Genomic DNA, 20,726 nt, shown 5'->3' on the forward strand with positions numbered 1-20,726 from the left:
AATAGGCCAACATCTCGATTTACATCAAGCCACAGCCCACAGCTAATGATTTTATTGGCGTTTATGTACTCCAAAGAACCAAATGCTGACATCAAGCTACAACAAACAAGATAGCGAAACTGTCCACCAACAGCGCAACTCAAACATACATAACGTATCCCCTTCAGATGATACAAGATCACCAGAGAGGAAACATCTGCACAAGGAATAAGCAGGGAATGGAATTGCGTGGCACGGGTACAGCAACCAGCAGTAGTGCCTACAGGAAGTTCAGCACCAGCGCCCAAACAGGGTAGATGAAGAGCAGGAGGATGCCGATGCTGTTCAACACGCCATTGCCCTTCCTGAAGGCGTTCCTGAATCCTCCTGACGCCTTGATGTGCTCTGAAAGAAGGTAGCATCCAATCACGAGGCATATGAAGATGCCGATCAAGTCGTTCCTGAAGGTGTCCGCGAAGAGGTTGGGGGCGACAACTGTGAGCAGGATGATTGCACCGGGCAGCTCCAACCAATCTGGTGCACAGGATGAAACATTGTTGTGACATCCATGTAAAAATTTAATCACCTTCACAAAAGGGACACTAAAAGAGAAGGGAAGTATCCAGGAATTCTGATAGGGTGCAATACATCATAATAAGAAAAACAATAAATTTTTAGCAAAATGGTACCTGGGAAGTGGCGTGGGAAAAAGAGACGCAGAATAACCGCAATAATTGCAATCCATTTTCCGATCTCACCTCTGAAAATTCAAATGTTTAAAGATAAGTATTCACTTTCGTACATCCACACATAATATAATCATAGATTAATGGAGAACATTATCTCCTGCTTAGGGCTGTCACTGTCAGCAAACTTCCAATCAACAAATAACCAATATGAAAAGGCTCTCTACATGCAGAACTTTTCAGTTTATAGTCATTCAGACTGTTATCCTAAGAAATCTAAAACATTACACCATGAAATTGGAAGTGATTTGATCCTAAAAGTTCCCTACATCTCTCAAATTACTGAAGCAGTCTCATTGCAGATGGCGATAGCATTTAGAATCTAGAGGATAGGCAATGTCACAGGGTGTATGAGCCTATTCACCTTATCAGAGAAAACAGCACATGAGGCAGGGTGAAGAAAACATAAGGAACCAAGAGTGCTGTCATCATGTTGGTCTTCCAGTTTGTGCGGTCCAATATCAAGAGGTACCTGCAGTGGAAGAGAAATACCTTAATTACTATCAGTCTCATGTGAAACTAGCATATAAAATCCTCCACTCTTGGTATTCTACAAAGCTGTTTTTTTAAAAAAAAAGAGTAATCAGATGGCTCATTAAGAGCACCGGTAATGCTGATCAGAAGGAATCCAATTCTGTTTGTTTGCATTCAGTGATAAACCATAGAAAAGAGTGCAGAAAATTGCTGGCAAAGTTGTTTTTCTATGGTTTCTCACTCTGTCAATTAGGCTAACAATTGCTACACGCAGTTCCAGGATTCAGTACAGTCTACATACAAACAGTGACAGCAGATAGATAATCAGGCTTTACGTTATAGAACCAACTTAACACCTTATAGGAATTTATAGGATCATAACTGGGGCGTTCAAACCAGTTTGCGTGAAACTGAAATAATTCATCTTGCCCTAGCCGATTTGGGTCGTTCTGGCACAAAGCGGTTTGAACACCCCTCATTCATAACTTTCTGCTTACTTTCAGACTTCAGAAGGACGTTGACCAGTGAAGAGTCATGATACAGCTCGCGAAATTAAGTACAGTAACACACAATCGCCTAACAGCTTTACTTCAAATTAAGGTAATTCACAAGCCAGGTCCATCTGCATATATTCAGAGGGTGGGTACCTGACAGCACAGTACTGCCATCCCCAAGTACGATTACACAGTATTGCCATCCCAAGTGGCAGTGTGGCACCAATTTGCTCTCGATCCTCCACAAAAGGAGAAGGAGCGATGCTTTATGAAACGAACCAAGCTCCGACGCAATAACCCCATCCCCTGATACTCGATTCGCAAAGCATCAGACCGTGGACCCGCAAAAGGTAGGGGATCAGGGATCCCCCCCTTTTCCCATTCGCGAAAAAGGAAGGAACCCAGAGAGAAAGGGAGCGGCGGTCCGGTGCGGAGACACTCACACTGCGGCGACGAAGGCGAGCCACTTGAGGAAGGAGGTGCCGAAGCCAAGCCCGCCGCCGAGGACGAAGGCGTGGTTGGCGAGCTTCCGCGCGGCGACGCCCAGCTCCCGCAGGTCGGCGTCGATGAGCGCCTGCACCGCCGCCGACGCGTCCCCGGCCTCCGGGCCCGTCTTCATCGCCAGGTACGACGCGAACCCCTTCCCCATCTCGCCGCCCTCGCCGATCACCGCCGACTCCCTCGCCCGCTGGATCGGTCGCTCGCTCGCTCTGCCCGCGGTCCGCGCACGCTGGGTCGGGTTGGGCTTCGGGCGTTTGATTTGGAAGCGGGATCGTGGTTGGTTGGTAGTGTGGATATGCACAGCTAGCTGGCCGGTGGTGGTCCCGCGCGACCCGGACGGTTCCAGGCCAGCTGGGCGACGTGTACGGGACACGTGGAGCGCCCGTGGCCGGCAGGCGTTGCATTATTTGCATGCATGCTTCCCGTATTGTTACACGCATCCGAGTTGGTTTTGACTTTGGATGCCTAATTTGTAGCCACGTGGTCCACGTAACTTAGATGTAACCTCATTTTGAACCGAGGACGAGTATAGTAGCACCAGTAGACAGTAGTGTAGTTCTTTGTATAACCATCGTGGCCAACTTGTTTGGGATAAGATAACTCTCGAAGCCGTGGTTTACATGGACTCGTAACGAGGCTGCTATGCGTGACACTGACAGGGGGGCGTAATTAGCTAGGAACGAAATCTTGTATCTTCTCTTTGGTTTCTGGATTGCCAGTTATTCCAGTGACGCGTACGTTAATTATTCCAGTGACGCGTACGTTCATCCGCTTTCAAGTGATTGTGCCGCTTGAAGTGAGAGATGTAGCGCAGGAGAGGATGGTGGCGTGTCGGCAGAGTTCCACGCCCGCGCGCGAGCCCATCGCTCGCCAGTTGGCGTGGATGGGGGCAGTTTGACAGAGCTCCGCCAGCTCCGGCTTCGACTTCTCCACTAACACACTATTGTAGCGTCAGAAGAGTCGGAGCAGAAGGAGTTAAAAAACCTGGCTCCACCGGCTCCTCATTGATCTGTGAGAGGAAGAAAGAAAGAGAGAAAAATGGCTCGCGTGAACAGTGTTGCTACAGTGCATGACAATCAAATGGTAGAAGCAGCCGAAGCCATTTAGAAGCTCTAAGAAGGGGCCAACGTATGTAGTTGTGGTTGTGTCGGATTTAGTAGCCCAGCAGTTCACCAGAGATTACCTAAGTGGTTGATTTGTAGGCAGGGAGGATTGCGAGACCAAGAACTCGAAGGCGATTATGAGAACACGAGGGTTCAAACAGGTTCGGGCCTCCGGAGAGTAATACCCTACATCCTGTATTTTGCTGGATTGTATTGCTTTACGCTGGTGCGTGATTTAGTCTTTGATGGGATGCTCTCGAGAGGTGCCCTTAGCCGCCTTATATAGGCTGGCGACCTAGAGTCAAGTCGGTTTGAATCTAATCTAGTCGGTTAAGTCAATCTGAGTCGGATTACAACAAGTATCCTGTAATATCCGAGTTGATTTGAAGCGTCCGACCTCCTTAACTTGTGCTCCAAATATCTTCACGTCCTTGGACTACATGTTCTGATCGGACGAACCCACTTGTCAGGGCCGGCCAGTATCCTGATCGGTGGGGACCGACAAGGGTCGGCCAGTATCTTGATCGGTGGGGACCCATGGGGTACCCATATCCCTCAAGCCCTGAAGCGATGTGTTACATATAACTTATTCTGAACCCATTCATGATAGTTGGTTTCACGCTGAATCTAGCAACATCGTATGTTCGTAATCTTTATAAATTTCTTGTTATTGATAGTTAAAAGTTTAAAAAGTTTGACTCCCGAAAAACCTAAAAATAATTATATTTGTGGGCATATGGGGTATAAGATTCACCAACATTATGCATTTTAAACAAATATTTTTTAAAAAAACTTTATGCATCCCGTGTCACTGAAAATGTTGGACGGCAGAGCAACATACACACTGGCAATATAGGAACGGGCTCAGGTAAAAACTACTCTAAACCCTCCGGTAAAAAAAATGTCACTTCGAAAATCTACACAATTTAATTAGTACTCGAGTAAAACAAAATTATAGTTTTATGAAACTACGTTTGGAGTTTGGGGACAAATATACTCATATTATTTCTAAATATCTAAAAATAGTATAAATAAAAACAATATGCAAGCCAAGACTATAACAACTGACTTAAGACGCCCCAAACCGTCACATATTCTAACGGGAGTGACCGGAGTGAGTGAATGTAGCCTAAGATAATGCTACGATCTCACGTATACGGAAAAGTTAAAAATGATTCCTACAAAAATACTGAAGAAGTAGAAGCCCTAGCACGCTTTGAAGGAATCAGGCTGGCTGCACGGTGGGCGGATGGGAATATGACTGCTCCAAAAATTCCATGCATCCGGTATGCAAACCAGATCGTGTGCATACCTGCTCCCGCAAAGCGACGCGTGGATGTTGCGGCCATCCGACGGATCCTGGCGAGGCGTGTGCCCACAAGCTAAAGATGCAGCAGCTCAGCTCCCAACGCTATTTCGCTCGCCGCCCGCTCTCGGCAATCGGCTCGGCTCCCGTTCAACGCGCGCCGCTGCCGCGGGAGCGTCGGGGCCGCCAGCGGCGACGGCGGCCTGGCGGGCATCGGGGGAAGCTACCTGGGCGCGGAGGCGGTGGCACTGCTGGCGTGCGTGACGGCCACGCTCCTGCCGCCGCCGCTGCTACTGCCCCCGCTCCTGCCGCCACCGCCACTCTTCCTGCTCGTGCCCGTCGCATCTTCGTTGTCTTGGTCCTGCTCGTGCTTGTCCCCTCAGACGCCAGGGGCGTCGCCACGCCCGACTCCTCCTATAGCTAGCTACCTGATTAGATTGGGCGGGCGGCCTTGACTCGATGTGCTCGTCTTGTAGCTGCAGCAACACTTCAGGGGAAAAAAATCTGTGCAGAGTAGCGTGTCCAGGTTCGTTGAGATCTTGCTGGTGTCGACTCCCGGAAATCCTAACAACTGCATGATCCTGCTCGTTTCGTGGATAGAAGCTGCGCGAGGAACATGACGACTATTCGCTGGTATGAGTTTGTGACTCCCTTGGAAGTTGAAAGTTGAAAGTTGAAATTGAACTGAATCTGCCCCCACATCACCCTGGCCCATCTGGCTGCTGGCACGTGAGCTGCCACTTGATCGTCGCTGTGCTCTGCATCTAGTTCAATGATGCAGAGCTCTCGGACTCGGAGGCGGAATCATCAGAGATCTCTACGAGTTCAGGATCCAAATCTGAATCGATGTCCGGGTCGGATTCTGGATTGCAACTTTGCAAGAATGAAGTCAATTCGACGGTTGTCAGTTTGCCACCGTCGTACTTGCAGAAGCAAATGCAGAGAGGGAAGAACCATCGATGAAATCGGGACTGATCGAATCGAGCAGAACAAAATCCTCTCCATGGATTGATCTTTGAAGAACAAGACGAGCACATCGAGTCCGCGTTTAATTACATTTACATGACGACAAGGCCGGACGCCCAATCTAATCAGGTAGCTAGCTATAGGAGGAGTAGGGCGTGGCGGTGCTGGCGGCACCCCTGGCGTCGGAGGGGACGAGCATGAGCAGGACTTGGATGGCGAAGATGGCGACGGGCACGAGCAGGAAGAGCGGCGGCGACGCCGGGAGTGGCGGCAGCGGCGGCGGCAGCATCAGCAGCGTGGCCATCACGCACGCCAGTAGAGCCGCCACCTCCGCGCCTAGGTAGCTTCCCCGATGCCCGCCAGGCCGCCGTCGACGCTGGCGGCCCCGACGCTCCCGCGGCAGCGGCGCGCGTTGAACGGGAGCCGAGCCGACTGCCGAGAGCGGGCGGCGGGCGAAATAGTGTTGGGAGCCGAGCTGCTGGATCTTTGGCTTGTGGGCACACGCCTCGCCAGGATCCGTCGGATGGCCGCGGCGTCCACGAGTCGCTTTGCGGGAGCAGGTATGCATACGATCTGGTTTGCATACCGGATGCATGGAATTTTCTTCCCACTATAATTGATAAACTCAGGAAGGGAGGCATGGACAGGTCCCAGATGACGCCTGTCATCATGGATGCTCTACATGAAGATCAGCAATTGCGTAGTTTAGTTTTCATTAAGATAGGGAGAGAGCAGAATAAGGTAGCTCATGAGCTTGCTCAGCTGGCCATCAGGTTGAAACAGTGTTGTGTTTCATTTCTTTCATTTCCTGAGTATGTTCACGCACTCTTTGTAACGATACTCCTTGGGGGTGTTTGGATACGAGGTACTAAACTTTAGGAGCGTCACATCGGATGTTCGGATGCTAATTAGAAGGACTAAAAATAAGCTAATTATAAAACTAATTGCAGAACCCCTATACTAATTCGCGAGACGAATCTATTAAGCCTAATTAATCCATTATTAGTAAATGGTTACTGTAGCACCACATTGTCAAATCATGGACTAATTAGGCTTAATAGATTCATCTCACGAATTAGACTCCATCTGTGTAATTGGTTTTGTAATTAAACTATATTTAATACTCCTAATTAGTATCAAACATCCGATGTGATAAGTACTAAATTTAGGAGGGTGTAGCCATACACCCTCTTAATCATAAAGCTCTCTCCGTTCGAAAAAAACAGCCTGATTTTGCATACAGAACCTCGTAAATTGTCAATGGATCATCAGACCTTGAGCGCTAGCAAAGGGAATGCTGAAATGCTTCTGGTTGTCGCTGTCGTGAGTCGCAGCGACTCGCGAGTCACAAGCGAACACGTCAGAAAGCCTCATCTCGTGTGCCGTGTGCGTGGCTCCTCGCCCAGGCCGCGGCGCGCTCCGTTCTTCCGTTGCTTCAGCGTCACGCGGCCTGGCCGGCGCGGCGGTGAAGTCCCCCGTTCCCGAGTCCCGAGTCCCGACGCCCCTGCGGGTTCCCCTTCACGGCTCCGGCCGGTGCATCTCGATCGCGCGGCGATGCATTCGAACGCTCCATCCCGCGCCCCCCGACGACTGACCAAGCCTGACTGATTAATGCTCAGCATTAATAACTCTTGACCTACGATCCAATGTGCAGTGCAGCTCTCGCGACGCTGACCGTGGCCAGCGATCACTCCAATGCCACGCCGACGCGCGGCGCGGATCTCCGCGGTCAATTCCCTTTCCCCCCTAGTTTTTGATTCGGGATCCGATGATTCGTGGCTCGTGCAGTCTTCTCCGCTTCCTCGCGCGCGATTCCATTTGATTTGATCCACGCATCCGCTCTGCAACTCTGCACATACAGACAGTCATACACCGGCCAACTCCCGCGCACGCGTTGCCACTTCGTGCTCCGCCGCATGCTTAAACTACACAGTAATAAAGGTCTCTGCAGCCCGCCACGGCACGGCGTAGCAGTAGCATGGAGCGGATCGGCGCCCACGGCGGCAAGCGGCGGTGGCTGCCACGCCTCCTGTTGCTCGCCGCCCTCTCGTGGCTCCTGCTGGTCTACCTCCACGTCGCCGTGTTCCGCGCCCCGCCGGTAATAAGCGCGCCGCCGCACACGTCCCTCGTCGCCGTCGCGTCGGACCGCGAGGACGGCCGGCGTTTCCTCCTCCGGCAAGAAGAGCAGCTCAAGAAGATCGCGTCCTCCTCCGCCAGTGACAGCGCGCTCCCGGCGTCGTCGGCAGGGGAGGAGCGGCGCGGCAACCCCGACACCTGCCGGGGGCGGTACGTGTACATCCACGACCTGCCGCCGCGCTTCAACGCCGACATCATCCGCAACTGCCGCAAGACCGAGGATCACTGGGGGGACATGTGCCGGTTCCTGATGAACGCCGGCCTCGGCCGCCCGCTCGCCGACCGCGTCGACGGCGTCATCAGGAGCGAGGCCGGGTGGTACGACACGCACCAGTTCGCGCTCGACGCCATCTTCCACAACCGGATGAGGCAGTACGAGTGCCTGACCACCGACCCCGCCGCGGCGTCCGCCGTGTTCGTCCCGTTCTACGCCGGCTTCGACTTCGTCCGCTACCACTGGGGCTACGACAACGCCACCAGGGACGCCGCGTCGGTGGACCTGACGCAGTGGCTCATGGCGCGGCCCGAGTGGCGGCGCATGGGCGGCTGCGACCACTTCCTCGTCGCCGGCCGGACGGGGTGGGACTTCCGCCGGAGCAACAACGTCGACCCGGACTGGGGCAACGACCTCCTCGTCATGCCCGCCGGCCGGAACATGTCGGTGCTCGTTCTCGAGTCCGCGATGCTCCACGGCAGCGACTACCCCGTGCCGTACCCGACCTACTTCCACCCCAGGTCGGACGCCGACGTGCTCCGGTGGCAGGACAGGGTGCGGAACCGGCGCCGGGAGTGGCTCATGGCGTTCGTCGGCGCGCCGCGGCCCGACGTCCCGATCAACATCCGGGTCCGGGACCACGTCATCGCGCAGTGCAAGGCGTCGAGCTCCTGCACCATGCTCGGGTGCGCTCGCGCCACCGGGAGCACCCAGTGCCACACCCCCGGCAACATCATGCGCCTGTTCCAGAAGACCGTCTTCTGCCTGCAGCCGCCCGGCGACACCTGCACGCGGCGGTCGGCGTTCGACTCCATGGTGGCCGGGTGCATCCCGGTCTTCTTCCACCCGGGGTCGGCGTACAAGCAATACCGGTGGCACCTCCCCGAGGATCACCACAGGTACTCGGTGTATATCCCGGACGCCGACGTCCGGCAGCGCAACGTCAGCATCGAGGCCGTTCTCCGGGCGATCCCGCCGGCCACGGTGGAGCGGATGCGGGAGGAGGTGATCAGGCTCATCCCGAGGGTTCTGTACGCCGACCCCAGGTCGAAGCTGGAGACGCTCAAGGACGCGGTGGACATCGCCGTCGAGGGGATCCTCGACACGGTGGCAAGGATCAGGAAGGGTGAGTACGTCGACAGTGGCGGGCCGGTCACTGAGGACCCTCCGAACTTGTTCTCTTCGACGGAGTCGAGATTCCGGCCGAAACAATCGGCGCAGGACGATGATCACTAGCTCTGTCGGAGTGCCCAAAAACAGAAGTGCAGCATAGTCGATTCATCAGTTGATTACGAAAATGTAGTGATACTAGTTGCTAAAATTAGCTCATCTTTCGCCTGTATTTCAAACCTGTGATTCATATTCGTATACAAAAGATTAATTGTCATCTACAGTACGATTCTGAAGAAATGCAGATTTTAATCCGCGAATGTGCATGCACATTTTCGCCGTTGACAAGCTGAGCAGTTCAGTAGCTCAAAATCGCGAGATGCATATGTTGCCGGCGAGCTGCATTAGTCCACCCACGAAATCTCGTTGATCTGTCAGTCCTCTCCGTATGATTCCACTACAATGTGATTTTATTTTTGAAATACAATTTGTAAATTTTTAAGCAACCAACAACAAGCTCATGTAAAAATACTCCCTCCAAATAAAAGAAAAATGACGCGTTGGAGATTGAAACGATCTCCGAACACTTTTTTTAGCAATGCCAAACACAATTTTAACTAGCCCTCAAATACTTTATAAAAGATGGCAAAACTATAGTTCTATAAAACTACATTTCAAGAGACAAATCTACTCAGTATTTCTAAATTTATCTATAATGAACACATAAAAGCAATACGCAACGAGAAGTTTTATATAATGCCTAACTTAAGACAACTGCAAAACTATGGCTTAAGTTGTGACCATAGTGAACACATGGAAATGGAATCCAAGACTGCTTCTGGAATCTGACACACTCCTTTGAACAATTGAACTCTGAGACGAGTACAGAAAACGCCTGATTTTGTGTACAGAACCTCGTAAACTGCCAGTCGATTTACCGGGCCTTGAGGGGCAAGCAAACCGAATGCTCGACTAGTGTGCGTCGACGCTCCTGCGGCCGGGTTTCCTTCAGTGAAATAGCGCCGGGCCGGGCCGGGTTTCCTTCAGTGGAAAATTGACCTTCACGGCTCGCCGGCGCCGGCCGGGCAGCTTCACGCTTGCCGATGGACGCGCTCGCGGCGAGATGCGAATAGCGGAATAGGGGGCGTCTCGATGGCGCGGCGATGCGTTGCATTTCAACGCACGATCGCGCGCGGCCCGACGGCTGATTAATGCTCGCCATTATTACTCTTGATCTACGTTCCGCTAATGGGAATTTTTAACCCCGCGTCAACCCCTCAAGCAGCGCGGCTGCTGCAAACCCATGTGCAGACGTGCAGTGCAGGCCTCGCGACGCTGACCATGGCCAATGTCCAACGACTCGGTCGCTGGCCGATCGACCAGTCCAGACGTCCAGTGCGACGCCGGCGCGCGGATCTCCACGGCCGATTCTCATTCTCCTGGCGGTGGACGGCCGAAATCGCCATTCGTGTGCGTCAGTGTCTGTGTTACTGCTCCATCAACTTAATAGTAGTATGACCTTACATTAGATCCGTCGGCGGAAAATAACAGAAGCGTTCACTTCTCTTCCTCATTTTCGATTGGGACCCGATCCGATGATTCTTGGCTCGTGCAGTCTCCGCTCCGGTTGCTCCCATCTGGAATGCACAGACACCAGCCTACACCTGAGCATGCGTTGCCGTCTCGGGCTTCATCTGGAATGCTTCTGATAATGTCTCCGGAGCATGGAGAGGACCGGCGGTCCGTCTCCCGGCGCCCACGGCGGAAAGCGGTGGCTGCCACGCCTCCTCTAGCGCGCCGCCCCGTCGTGGCTCCTGATCATAGTCTACTTCTTCCACCTTGCCCTCTTCCACGCCCCACCGGTGCGCGCGGCGCTTGCGTCGTCACCATCTTCCACAGCCTCATGAAGCAGGACGACTACTCCTCCCGCGCCGCTCGTCCCGTCGTACTTCGACTCGATTTGGTAGCGAACCGCACTCCGACCTGTCCATATGGCCCCATCCACTGCTCTGATCTCCGACGACTCGACGAGCTCGTCGATGCAGAGCGCTTCTCGCGGCCTTCACCAATCCACTGCAAGTCTGCAACGCAGCCGCCTCCTTTCCTCCTCTTCCTCGAGCTCGCGGAGGTGGTTGACCAACTCAGCGTTGTCCGGCCACCGTCGGAATCTGCGATATGCCTGCACGGACCTCCGTCCCCTTGCGCCGGCGTCGAGCTCTTCTCGGCCGTCGACATCACTAAGCCACCGGACGTACACGATTGCCTAATTCGGAAATTAGGGGTCTTTTTGAAAAATATGGATCGCGATCCTAAGGCTATTTGTCAAATACCGGATCACGATTATTAATCGCGATCCATTTAAGCGAGTTTTATAAAAGTACGTAGGGATTCATATGTAAAATGTTTATCCCCGACCTCGCCGTCCCGGGCCCCTTCCGCCGCGATAGCCATGGCGCCCCCTTCCAGCCTCCAACGCCGGCGGCTTCGATGAAGAGAGCTGTGTCTTCACCGCGGACGAGCTCCACGAAGACGTAGCTCAATGCCGCCCTCGCAATGGCCCTCATCCGCTACAACCGGCCTCCGCGGTACAGCCCCCCACCGTCGCGGGCTCACCATCCGCCACCGCCTCCACTGTCAGCGCAAATTCAGCCATTCCCCTAGCCACATTTCTACTCCGATCAATTATTTATTCCTCCTCTCTCATCTGCTCCTCTTCTCCCTGACAAGCGAAGGACCGGAAGGTGGTGGTGCGCTATCCTCCATCTACGTGAGGAGCTCAAGCTTGAATCGAGGACGACGAGGAGGAAAGGGAGCGGCGGCTGCATACTGAAATTGCCGTGATTTATAATCGCTATGCTCCATCTCCGTGAGGCGCGCGTGCTTATTCGATTGGAGGACTCCGATCCCATTGCCTGAATCGACCTGAGCGTGATGTAAACTCAGATGTGCATATTTTTTCTAAATACAGAGAGCTGCATATCTTTGTATCAAGAAGAGTAAAATATATTTTTTTACAATGCGGGTCTTAACGCAGGCACAAAATACTGAAATTGCCGTGATTAACACTGACAGGCCTGCATCGGCGTGGCATGCCTGGATGCTGCATCCGCGCAGTCCGGGCTCCGGCTGCATGTGTGCTCTGAGCCGAGGGTACTATGATATGATCCTTGTCAGGATCAGGGCCCAACGTTCAGCAGTATGCAAAGCAATTCCTCTCATACGACCTGAAGGAAACCGTGTTTTAATTTTTCTAAAGGAAACCGTGTTTTAATTTTTCTAGGTGCATGGATGTTTGTATACATCTAGATTTATAGATGTTTGTATAGATTTAAACGTAGGTGCATACAAATATCTATGCATCTAGAAAAGTCAAAACAATCTGCAATTTGGAACGAAGGAAGTAAAATTTATATATGTTTTATGTCTAGATACGTAAGTATAAGTCATGCACTTAGAAAAGCTAAAATAAATAGTTCTAAAACAAAGCTAAAATGAATAATAATAGGATGACCGCATCCCGAGGCAGATTCCCTCTATCCGCGCGAGCCATGCACGCCGTTAATGTCAGGTCTCTCATCCCCTACACGCTCGACGTGGAGGCGACGTGGAGGCAACGCCATTTCCCGGAGCAGCCCGCCAGAACATCGAGGGCGTAAGCGACGTAGGATTGGATCATGATTCAGATTCACCTCTTTTTTTGAGAGAGAGGTGATTCACTAATTCGTCCATCAAATGCAGCAGCAGATCAGTGTATAGCCCATGGGCCATTTCAGGGCGACTACATTTTGCTAGCGAAATAATTAGTCCACTGGGCCGTGCACTTCAACAGTATGGGCCTACTCCTTGAGGCTGAGCCCAGTCCACCAATCGCGGGTTGCGGCCTCTTCTTCCAGCTCGGATATCCTCGACCTCGCCGTTCGTTGCCCCTCTTTCGCCGCGATCGCCATGGCAGCTCCTTCCAACCTCCAACACCGGCGGCTTCGATGGAGACAGCCGAGTCTTCACCGCGGATAAGCTCCATGAAGACGTAGCTGAATGCCAACCTCGCAATGGCCCTCATCCGCTACAAGCCTACAACCGCTCTCCACGGTACAGCCCCTGCCGTCACAGGCTCACCATCCGCCGCCGCCTCCACTGGCGGCGCAAAGTCAGCCATTGCCCTAGCCACATCTCTACTCTACTAACTATTTATTCCTCCCCTCTCATATGCTCCTCTTCAACTTTGACAATCTAGGAGAGGCGGTGGCGCGCTATCCAACAATTCCAGGAGTCTCTAAAAAATTCTCCTCCAAAACCATATATTGTCCAAAACTATATATCGAGGATTCTTCTAAAATTTTCTTTCCCTAAAATACTAGCTCCCCGATATTTCAAAACAGATCAGGAAGTATGCCCATCCAGTTGGGCTGCTCTCTCCTCCCCCTCGCGATCTCTCCTGCCCCTCGCGAGGTGCCGTCGCCCCTACGCTACCGCCACTAGTCAGCCCCTCCCTCCTAGAGCCGGCTGACGACAGGAATACCACGGGGGCACCAGCGATGCGAGGGCCTAGAAACAGGGGCACCAGGAACACGCAGTGAAGGTGCCCAAGCTTGAGGCTTGGGAGCTTGCCACGGCAAGCGTCAATGTCGTACTCCCTCCGTCCCAAATTATAGGTCGTTTTGACTTTATTAGATTCATAAATTTTGTTATGCACTTAGATATACCCTATGTCTAGATGCATAATAATATCTATGTATCTAGAAAAGCCAAAACGACCTATAATTTGGAACGGAGGGAGTAGCAGCTAAAGATGACAACGGCTTGGCTGCATCCGGTAAACTGTGCAAACACGTGGTGGCGTCTTGGCATGATGTTTACTTTGGTTCGAATGATTACATCGTAACAGCATGATGAGTCAAATTTAGATGATGGAAAATATACCACATATGCTGAGCACATGCCTGACCCCGGGGCCGTTCGCCGCCGACGTGTCGAGGCCCTCCGCGCCGCGCTCCGCCACCGGGAAAAAGTCGACGCACTCGAGCGTCCGGCGAGGCGTTCCGCTCCACTAACCCGACGTCGCCGAGCCACGCTGTGGAGGGGTCGTGGAAGTTGTTGCCCATCACGTCCCCGGGCTGCGGGATCACGGGGTTGCAGCTGGGCTTGTGCCACTCGCGGAGGAGCGGGTCCTTGGGGAACGCCACGTTCTGGACTTGGACCGTGTTGTTGTCGCGCCCGGTGTAGAGGATGGCCGGGCGGCCGCCGAGCCCAACCAGCAGCCGTCGGCGTCGAAGGGCGACGTCGGCTCGAGCGCGGCGCCGAGGAAGGTCCAGTTGACGAGGTCGCGGGAGACGGAGTGGCCCCATGAGAGCTAGCCCGTGCCAAACGTGGGTGAGGCGCACTAGAGGCTCTCCAGGATGCGGCCAGAAATCCACCAGGACATGGCCGGCGGCGAGCGACGGCGCACCGGCGGCGGCGGCATGGTCGGGAACGCGCGTGGAAACAAGGCTATCGCGTGGGAAGCGCGAGGGCATGGGCACCAGGAGCTCGCCGGAGTTCCATTCATGTGGGTTGTTGGCGTGGAGGTGGCGCGAGGCTAGCTGTCCACGGTGAGGTCGAGCTCGGCGGCAATGGCGGCCTGGTGTCCGCGAGAACCGCGATTGCCGGCGGGGAGAAGCTCCGCTTGGGCTAGGAGCGGCTAAGGCATGTGCTCAGGGAGGTGGGGAAGGTCGGGGTTGGAGGAATTTGGTGAAGGTGGCCGGGGCTCGCTGAATATGGCCGGCGGAAGAGCTCGGTTTGGCGCCGCGTGCCGTACTTGCCCCTGCTGGACCGGGGCAGATGAACGTGGCAGCTGCATCTGCTGCCGCTCGCGCCGCCGCCGCCGCCGCTCAGCTTCCTGGCTCCCACAAACTGGCGCGCGCGGGCAAAAAATCTCGCGGGAACGGATCAGGCGCGCGCGGGAAAAGAAATCCCGGGGCGATTGGGGGAGGAGGGGACTCCCGCAAATACGCAGGACCCAACGTTCAGCAGTATGCAAGGCAGTTCCTCTCATCTGACCTGCTGCATTTTTCGAAAGGAAAAAATAAATAAAATTTATATTCACTAATAAGCGATTCTCCAATAGGCATTCATGCAACGCAAACTGAAGAAGAGATGACATCACTGTAACCCAAGAACACCATGTCGGTGAAATTTCGGCATGGTCCGATCCTAAACTGCACAAGAAACGATCACCAGCGACAGTGATCTGCTGGCTTCGCCGACAAGGAGTCGATCTCCGTTTGCTTTTGTTCATGCATGTTGCACGCTGGGGGAAAAAAGAAGGAAAACATTCAGTAGAAAACATTCAGTATGACTGCATCCTGATTCCTGAGGCAGATTCCCTCTACCGCGCAAGCCATGCACGCCGTGAACATCAAGGCCCTCATCCCTTGCACGCTCGACGTGGAGGCGACCTTTTGCGAGATAAGGCTGGCCTGCAACGGTCGTCCATCAAGAAGAGGCAACGCCGTTTCCCGCAGCTGAAATATCGAGGGCGTAAACGCAGCAGATCATGTATAGCCCATGGGCCATGGCAGGGCGACTACATTTTGCTAGCGAAATAATGAGTCCACTGGGCCGTGCACTTCAACAATATGGGCCTACTCATTGAGGCTGAGCCCAGTCCACCAATCGCGGGTTGCGGCCTCTTCTTCCAGCTCGGATATCTCCGCGCTTCCTCACCGACCACCCAATCTCACGCCACCAGCAAACATGCTGAGTTCTCCGAGACTCGCAGCACCGGCCGCCTCTCGCGGCTCCCCCTCCCCGACTCTCACCACCACCACGCCCACAGGTCTCGGAATCCGTCGCCGCCGCCGAAGCGGTCTCCACGCTGCACAGCCCGATACGGCTTCTCGCCACCACGGCGACCGTGGTCGCCCGGCGCTCCACCTCGCGAATCCCGTCGCCTCCGCTTCTGTCACGAGCACCAGCTCGCCGGATCCCATCCATGGGCGATTCGAGAGCGATGAGCTCAGGAGGCTGTGCCGTGGACCCAACCCGAAGGCCGCCATTAGACTGCTCGACCAAATGCTCCAACGAGGAGGCGGCGCCGAGCTCCAGCCGGAAGAGCAAGCCGCGCTCCTCCAGTCCTGCGCCGACTCGCGTTCGCTGGCCTTGCTAAGGCGGGCGCACCGCCTGCTCGCTTCCAGGCCCTCGTCCGCGATCCCCGCGCCCATCCTGCACGGGATCGCCACGCTGTACCTCAAGCTCGGCGCCCGTGGCGACGCGCGGCGCGTCCTCGAGGGGCAGTCGAGGCCGCCGCCGCCGCGGAGGGGGAGGGAGAGCGAGGACGCCGCGGTCCAGGCGAAGCGGCGGGAGGCGTACGAGAAGGTGCGGGAGCTGCACGAGCAGATCCGCGCGGCGGGGTACGTGCCGGACACGCGCCACGTGCTGCACGACGTCGACGAGGGCGCCAAGGCCCGCGCGCTCATGTACCATAGCGAGCGCCTGGCCATCGCGTTCGGACTGGTGAGCACGCCGCCGGGGACGCCGCTCCGGGTCATGAAGAACCTGCGCATCTGCGGGGACTGTCACAACGCCGTCAAGCTCATCGCCAAGGTCACCGGCCGAGAGATCGTCGTCAGGGATAACAAGCGGTTCCACCATTTCAAGGACGGTGTCTGCTCCTGCGGAGACTACTGGTGAGGAGCCTTCTGGACACCTGCAATTGATATAACACGAATTCCTCTGTTGCCGTTGCTGAAACTCTTGACCAAGCTTGTGACACTTGTTAGTGACCAGAGTTGGATGAAACATTTTCTTTGGCCAATTTGTGTTTTCATGCGTTGGCCAGCCAAGATGACTCTCAAATCTCAACTACAGTTTGTGGGGCTGCTAGTACGCAATTCAGTGGTAGAACATGGAAAAGGACACAATGCTAGGCAAGGGAAACTCTGAATTTTTTCACAAATCGAAGTAAAGAATCAAGAGAACAGAACAAATGAAATCTCGAAGCTCTACGACGTGCGGCGGCGAGAGCTCATGGGCTCTGCTCGATGCGTGGCCGGCGAGGCCGTGCCACCACCGTCCGCTGCTGGGACTGGCAGACCTGCGCCGGGAACTTGCACCCGAAACGCTTCGTCACCATCGAGCCCCACCTCCCGTCGGTCGCCGCCGACGGCGCCCCCCTATCCGCCGACGCCCCGCCCCGCCGGTCCATCTTCTCGATGGCTTTCCTCATGCTCGTGCACTCGCGCTCGAGCTCCTGCACGCGGCTGCGCATGCTGTCCATGTCTAGCCGCAGCATCTGGTTGCCCCGCGTGGCCACGCGCCACGTCCCGCCGCCGTCGCTGTCGCCGCCGCCTTCCTCCCCTGACCCCGCCGCCCCGCCTTCATTCGCCATGATCGTCCGCGCGATGGCCCGGCGTAGCTGGAGCTGCTCGAAGAAGAGCACCTGCACGACCGTCCGCAGCGGCAGCCGCTCGTTCTGCGCGGCGTGCGTGCACGCCTCCAGCGTCAGCTTGCGCCCGTCCACCACGCCGCTCACCTTCTCCTTCTCTTCTTCGGTCAGCCCAGGATGAGCCTGCACGGCACAGAGAGCAGCCAAACAAGCACACTCATCAGCACGGCATTGCTTCACAAGTTTGCAAACGACAAGATCACGAGAAGAACGCCCTGCTCTCTCACCTTGAGGTAGATGTCGACAGCCCGGTAAAGGCCATCGTCGTACACGCGGGCGCCGTCCGGCAACGCCCAGGCGAGGTCGCAGAACTTGTCCGGCTTCAGGTTTGCATCCGTCGCGATCTCCCCCAAGTACGCATCGACCAGCCGCCCCACGGCCAGCATGGCTCGTCGGCTAGCCTCTCTGCCCGGCGTCTCCGCCTCGCTGCCCTCGTCGTCCTCGTTGCCCTCCTCGGCGACGCCGCGGCCTTCCAGGAAGTACCGCACCACGCGCTCGACGCAGTCCACGTCGTAGAGCGTCTCCACGAGGTACGAGTAGCTCGGGACGAGCAGGTCATCGACGGCGGCGTCCGGCAGCCGCGCGGCGATGCGCCGCTCGAGCGTGTCGCGGGACGCCTCCGACGCGTGCAGGATGCTCGCCGTGCGCAGGAGGCCGAAGAGGACGCGCGCCGCGGTGGCGCCGACGGCGGTGCCGGTGTGGGCGCTGCTCTTGACGGTTTCCTCCGGGAGGTTGGCGATGACGGTCTCGAGAAGCGCCTTCTGGTCCCCATCCGACGACGCCGGGGCCGAGGCCGCCGCGGCAGCCGCGGCGCCACCGCCGCCGACATGCCGGCCGGTTCGCGACAGACCGGGGATGGACCGCTTGGCGTACGCAATGAGAGCCCCCTCGATGACCTCTGGCCCGACGCCACGCTCCTTTATGGCGGCAATGACACGGGTGAACGTGGCCAAGGACAGACCGGCGAGGTCGTCGAACCAGGTGGCTCCGGCGGCTGCGCTGTTCTTCCGGCGCTGGCGGTCGCCAGCCCTGGCGTCGTCGGGGATGGGCCAGCCAAAGAGCGCCGTTGGCGTGGACGCGGCGGCCTTGGCGGCGATGGCGTCCACGCAGCGCGACACGAGGCCGAGGCTGTCGGCGAGGGGGAGGAGGCCCTCGCAGGACTTGAGCGCGCGGATGGCGTCCCTGGGGTTCCTCAGGACGGTCTGCGAGATGAACCGGTCGGCGCGGGAGACGAGGTTGTCGTCGGAGTGGTCGTCGGTCATGCCGAGGCGCTCGGCCGCGCAGCGCAGCGGCGCAGCGGTGGCCGGCGTGAGGTCGAGCTTGACGCCGTAGCAGAACTTGGCGGCCAGCTCGAACACCTCCGCGCCGCCGGGGAACTCCGGGAGGCGGATGCGGTGCACGTCCGCCTCCTCGTCCTCCTCCAGCACAACTTCTGTTTCCTCCTCTCTGATCTCCCCGGCACCCTCTTCTTGCTCCCCTCCTGTGGCCTCGCGTGATTCCTTGTTCGTGATGAGGTCGTGAATCTTCTTGCTCCGTGACATTAACGGGAACTGCATGAAAGGCACCGGATTTAGCCAACTTTTGGGGATCAATGAGTGCCGAATTTCCCAAACTTTTTGGCAGCTCGAGATTAAGAAATGGACCGCATCAACTCACGATAGAGACACTGGACAGATTAGCAAGGTGGAATAAAACAGAGAATGGTAAAAAAAACCTGTAAAATTGAAGGATAGGAGGCAAGATTCACGAACCTTGTGGAGATGGAAGGTCATGTCGCCCACCTCGATCACGACATCACTGGGCAATCCCGTGGTGCAGAACCTGGCGAGCACAGACGCGCAGATCAGAGATCAGAGAACAGCAAGCCACCAAACAGGCAAAAGAGAAACGAAAGGAATTGCTTCGCTTGCCATGCTTGGCCTTTGGAGCTGGCCGCCGCCGGCGGCTGCTGCTGCTGCTCCCGCTCCCCGCGAGCCATCTCCCGTGCGCTCTTCCTCCTCCCCTGCATCGAACAATCCTTTCAAGAGCAGCAACGGAGAGGCATTTCTCGGGAGGAAGAGCTGCCCGTGGTCGTGGGAATCAGGGAATTGGGGAGAGCTCGCTTGCTACTCGCAATAATGGTGTCCTGCCAACCTATCCCCGTGGTTTCTTTGTTTTAGGTGAGGGGAGTAAAGGATTCCCAAGTGGGGGAAGACGAAGACAAGATGGTGTTTTTGGTTTTTTGAACGCCGTTGCGCTTGCCTCAAAAGCACGTATCCTCCATTAGCCCATTTGTTTATCCAGCCGTCCGTACTCTCGCTTTCCCGTTGTTTAACTACTGGTTTAGTACAATCCCTCCCCGTAAGATCCCCTCGCATGATCCTGTTCATAGTTCCATGTTCTGACATGAAAGATAAAACTGGCCCTGGTTTCTACATAACCAATTCACACGCGCTGACCAGGTCAAATCCATGAAATTGCTCCAAACATCTCATCGTACAAAAACAAGCTGGTTTTCATTTCACCAAAGATCTACTATATCTTGCTGTTGTAGTAACATACATCGGAGTATTAAAAAGGATTCAGACACCGTCACGGTAGAGTGACCACAACAGCACCATTATTTTAACCCGGCTCACCGCGAGCCAGGCCAATTAAGTACTAACAACGAGAAGAATGAAGGAATCTCGTGGTAAAGATTGTTCTTTTCCTTTTTATCCAGGACCCCAAGATTTTTTTCCTCACTCCTTGAAACCAGCATCCATGCCAATGCCATATGATCCAGGCATCCTTTTTTGTCCTCTCAAGGCCAAGGTGAAGGTGGAGTGTGCTCTCAAGTTTAAAAAACTTTGAACTCCCGCTTCTGCTCGCACCTTGGCTGCAGATCGGAATAGTAAATGCGGAGGCGTGATGCCGTCATCAATGCCGGAGGTGGATGCTGTGCCGCCGTGCACGAGAGGGAGACTGGGAGAGTCGGAGAGAGATGTTTGCAGGAAGAGAGAGATCAGAATTCAGAACTGCACAAGGCAACAGCACTGGAAGCCTGGAAGGTGAGCCCCATATCCGCCTGCCGCCCGCTGGCTGCTGCTCCCTCTCTCCGTCTCTCGCCTGAAAAGAGAGGGTGGCTTCTGTGGTGCCACCTCGCCACTGGTGCCGGTGGTGGCAGGCCGGAGATAGTGTGTGGGCGTGCCCTGCGCCTGCTGGGGATGGGCCTGGCAATGCCATGGCAAGGAGGACAGACACACAAAAGGCACAAAGCCGAAGGCAAAGGACAAAGGCTGGCTGGGGGGTTCACC

General features: G+C 55.3%; 4 protein-coding genes across 4 annotated transcripts; 2 read left to right on the plus strand and 2 right to left on the minus strand.

Annotated features, from left to right (window-relative positions):
• Positions 1 to 18: 18 nt before the first annotated feature.
• LOC117839264 (cold-regulated 413 plasma membrane protein 1) lies at positions 19 to 2,450 on the minus strand. Its single transcript, XM_034719561.2, has 4 exons — positions 2,137 to 2,450; positions 1,090 to 1,197; positions 669 to 739; positions 19 to 513 (listed from the first exon to the last, which is right to left on the minus strand). The coding sequence occupies exons 1-4, from the start codon at positions 2,340 to 2,342 to the stop codon at positions 260 to 262; spliced, it is 639 nt and encodes a 212-aa protein (XP_034575452.1). The 5' UTR covers positions 2,343 to 2,450; the 3' UTR covers positions 19 to 259.
• A 3,739-nt stretch (positions 2,451 to 6,189) lies between these two features.
• LOC117837159 (xyloglucan galactosyltransferase KATAMARI1 homolog) lies at positions 6,190 to 9,312 on the plus strand. The gene has a single exon (XM_034716746.2). The coding sequence runs from the start codon at positions 7,548 to 7,550 to the stop codon at positions 9,153 to 9,155; it is 1,608 nt and encodes a 535-aa protein (XP_034572637.1). The 5' UTR covers positions 6,190 to 7,547; the 3' UTR covers positions 9,156 to 9,312.
• A 6,430-nt stretch (positions 9,313 to 15,742) lies between these two features.
• Positions 15,743 to 16,849, plus strand: LOC117840581 (uncharacterized). Its single transcript, XM_034721101.2, has one exon. It carries the CDS (start codon positions 15,762 to 15,764, stop codon positions 16,695 to 16,697), a length of 936 nt encoding a protein of 311 aa, XP_034576992.1. The 5' UTR covers positions 15,743 to 15,761; the 3' UTR covers positions 16,698 to 16,849.
• An 81-nt stretch (positions 16,850 to 16,930) lies between these two features.
• On the minus strand, positions 16,931 to 19,756 carry LOC117840579 (BTB/POZ domain-containing protein At3g50840). Its single transcript, XM_034721100.2, has 4 exons — positions 19,362 to 19,756; positions 19,203 to 19,272; positions 17,679 to 19,001; positions 16,931 to 17,574 (listed from the first exon to the last, which is right to left on the minus strand). The coding sequence occupies exons 1-4, from the start codon at positions 19,457 to 19,459 to the stop codon at positions 17,032 to 17,034; spliced, it is 2,034 nt and encodes a 677-aa protein (XP_034576991.1). The 5' UTR covers positions 19,460 to 19,756; the 3' UTR covers positions 16,931 to 17,031.
• Between the last annotated feature and the right edge of the window lie 970 nt (positions 19,757 to 20,726).

The sequence above is a fragment of the Setaria viridis genome, chromosome 9 (genome assembly GCF_005286985.2).
Source record: "Setaria viridis chromosome 9, Setaria_viridis_v4.0, whole genome shotgun sequence".
In the NCBI taxonomy this organism is placed as follows: Eukaryota; Viridiplantae; Streptophyta; class Magnoliopsida; order Poales; family Poaceae; genus Setaria; species Setaria viridis.

Coding starts and splice junctions, on each gene's coding strand:
- LOC117837159 (XM_034716746.2), top strand. CDS start 7,548: ATGGAGCGGATCGGCGCCCACGGCGGCAAGCGGCGGTGGCTGCCACGC.
- LOC117840581 (XM_034721101.2), top strand. CDS start 15,762: ATGCTGAGTTCTCCGAGACTCGCAGCACCGGCCGCCTCTCGCGGCTCC.
- LOC117839264 (XM_034719561.2), bottom strand. CDS start 2,342: ATGGGGAAGGGGTTCGCGTCGTACCTGGCGATGAAGACGGGCCCGGAG. Junction 1,198..2,136: donor CTCGCCTTCGTCGCCGCAGT/GTGAGTGTCTCC, acceptor CTTCCACTGCAG/GTACCTCTTGATATTGGACC. Junction 740..1,089: donor GTGCTGTTTTCTCTGATAAG/GTGAATAGGCTC, acceptor TTGAATTTTCAG/AGGTGAGATCGGAAAATGGA.
- LOC117840579 (XM_034721100.2), bottom strand. CDS start 19,459: ATGCAGGGGAGGAGGAAGAGCGCACGGGAGATGGCTCGCGGGGAGCGG. Junction 19,273..19,361: donor AGCTCCAAAGGCCAAGCATG/GCAAGCGAAGCA, acceptor TGTGCTCGCCAG/GTTCTGCACCACGGGATTGC. Junction 17,575..17,678: donor CTGTCGACATCTACCTCAAG/GTGAGAGAGCAG, acceptor TGTGCCGTGCAG/GCTCATCCTGGGCTGACCGA.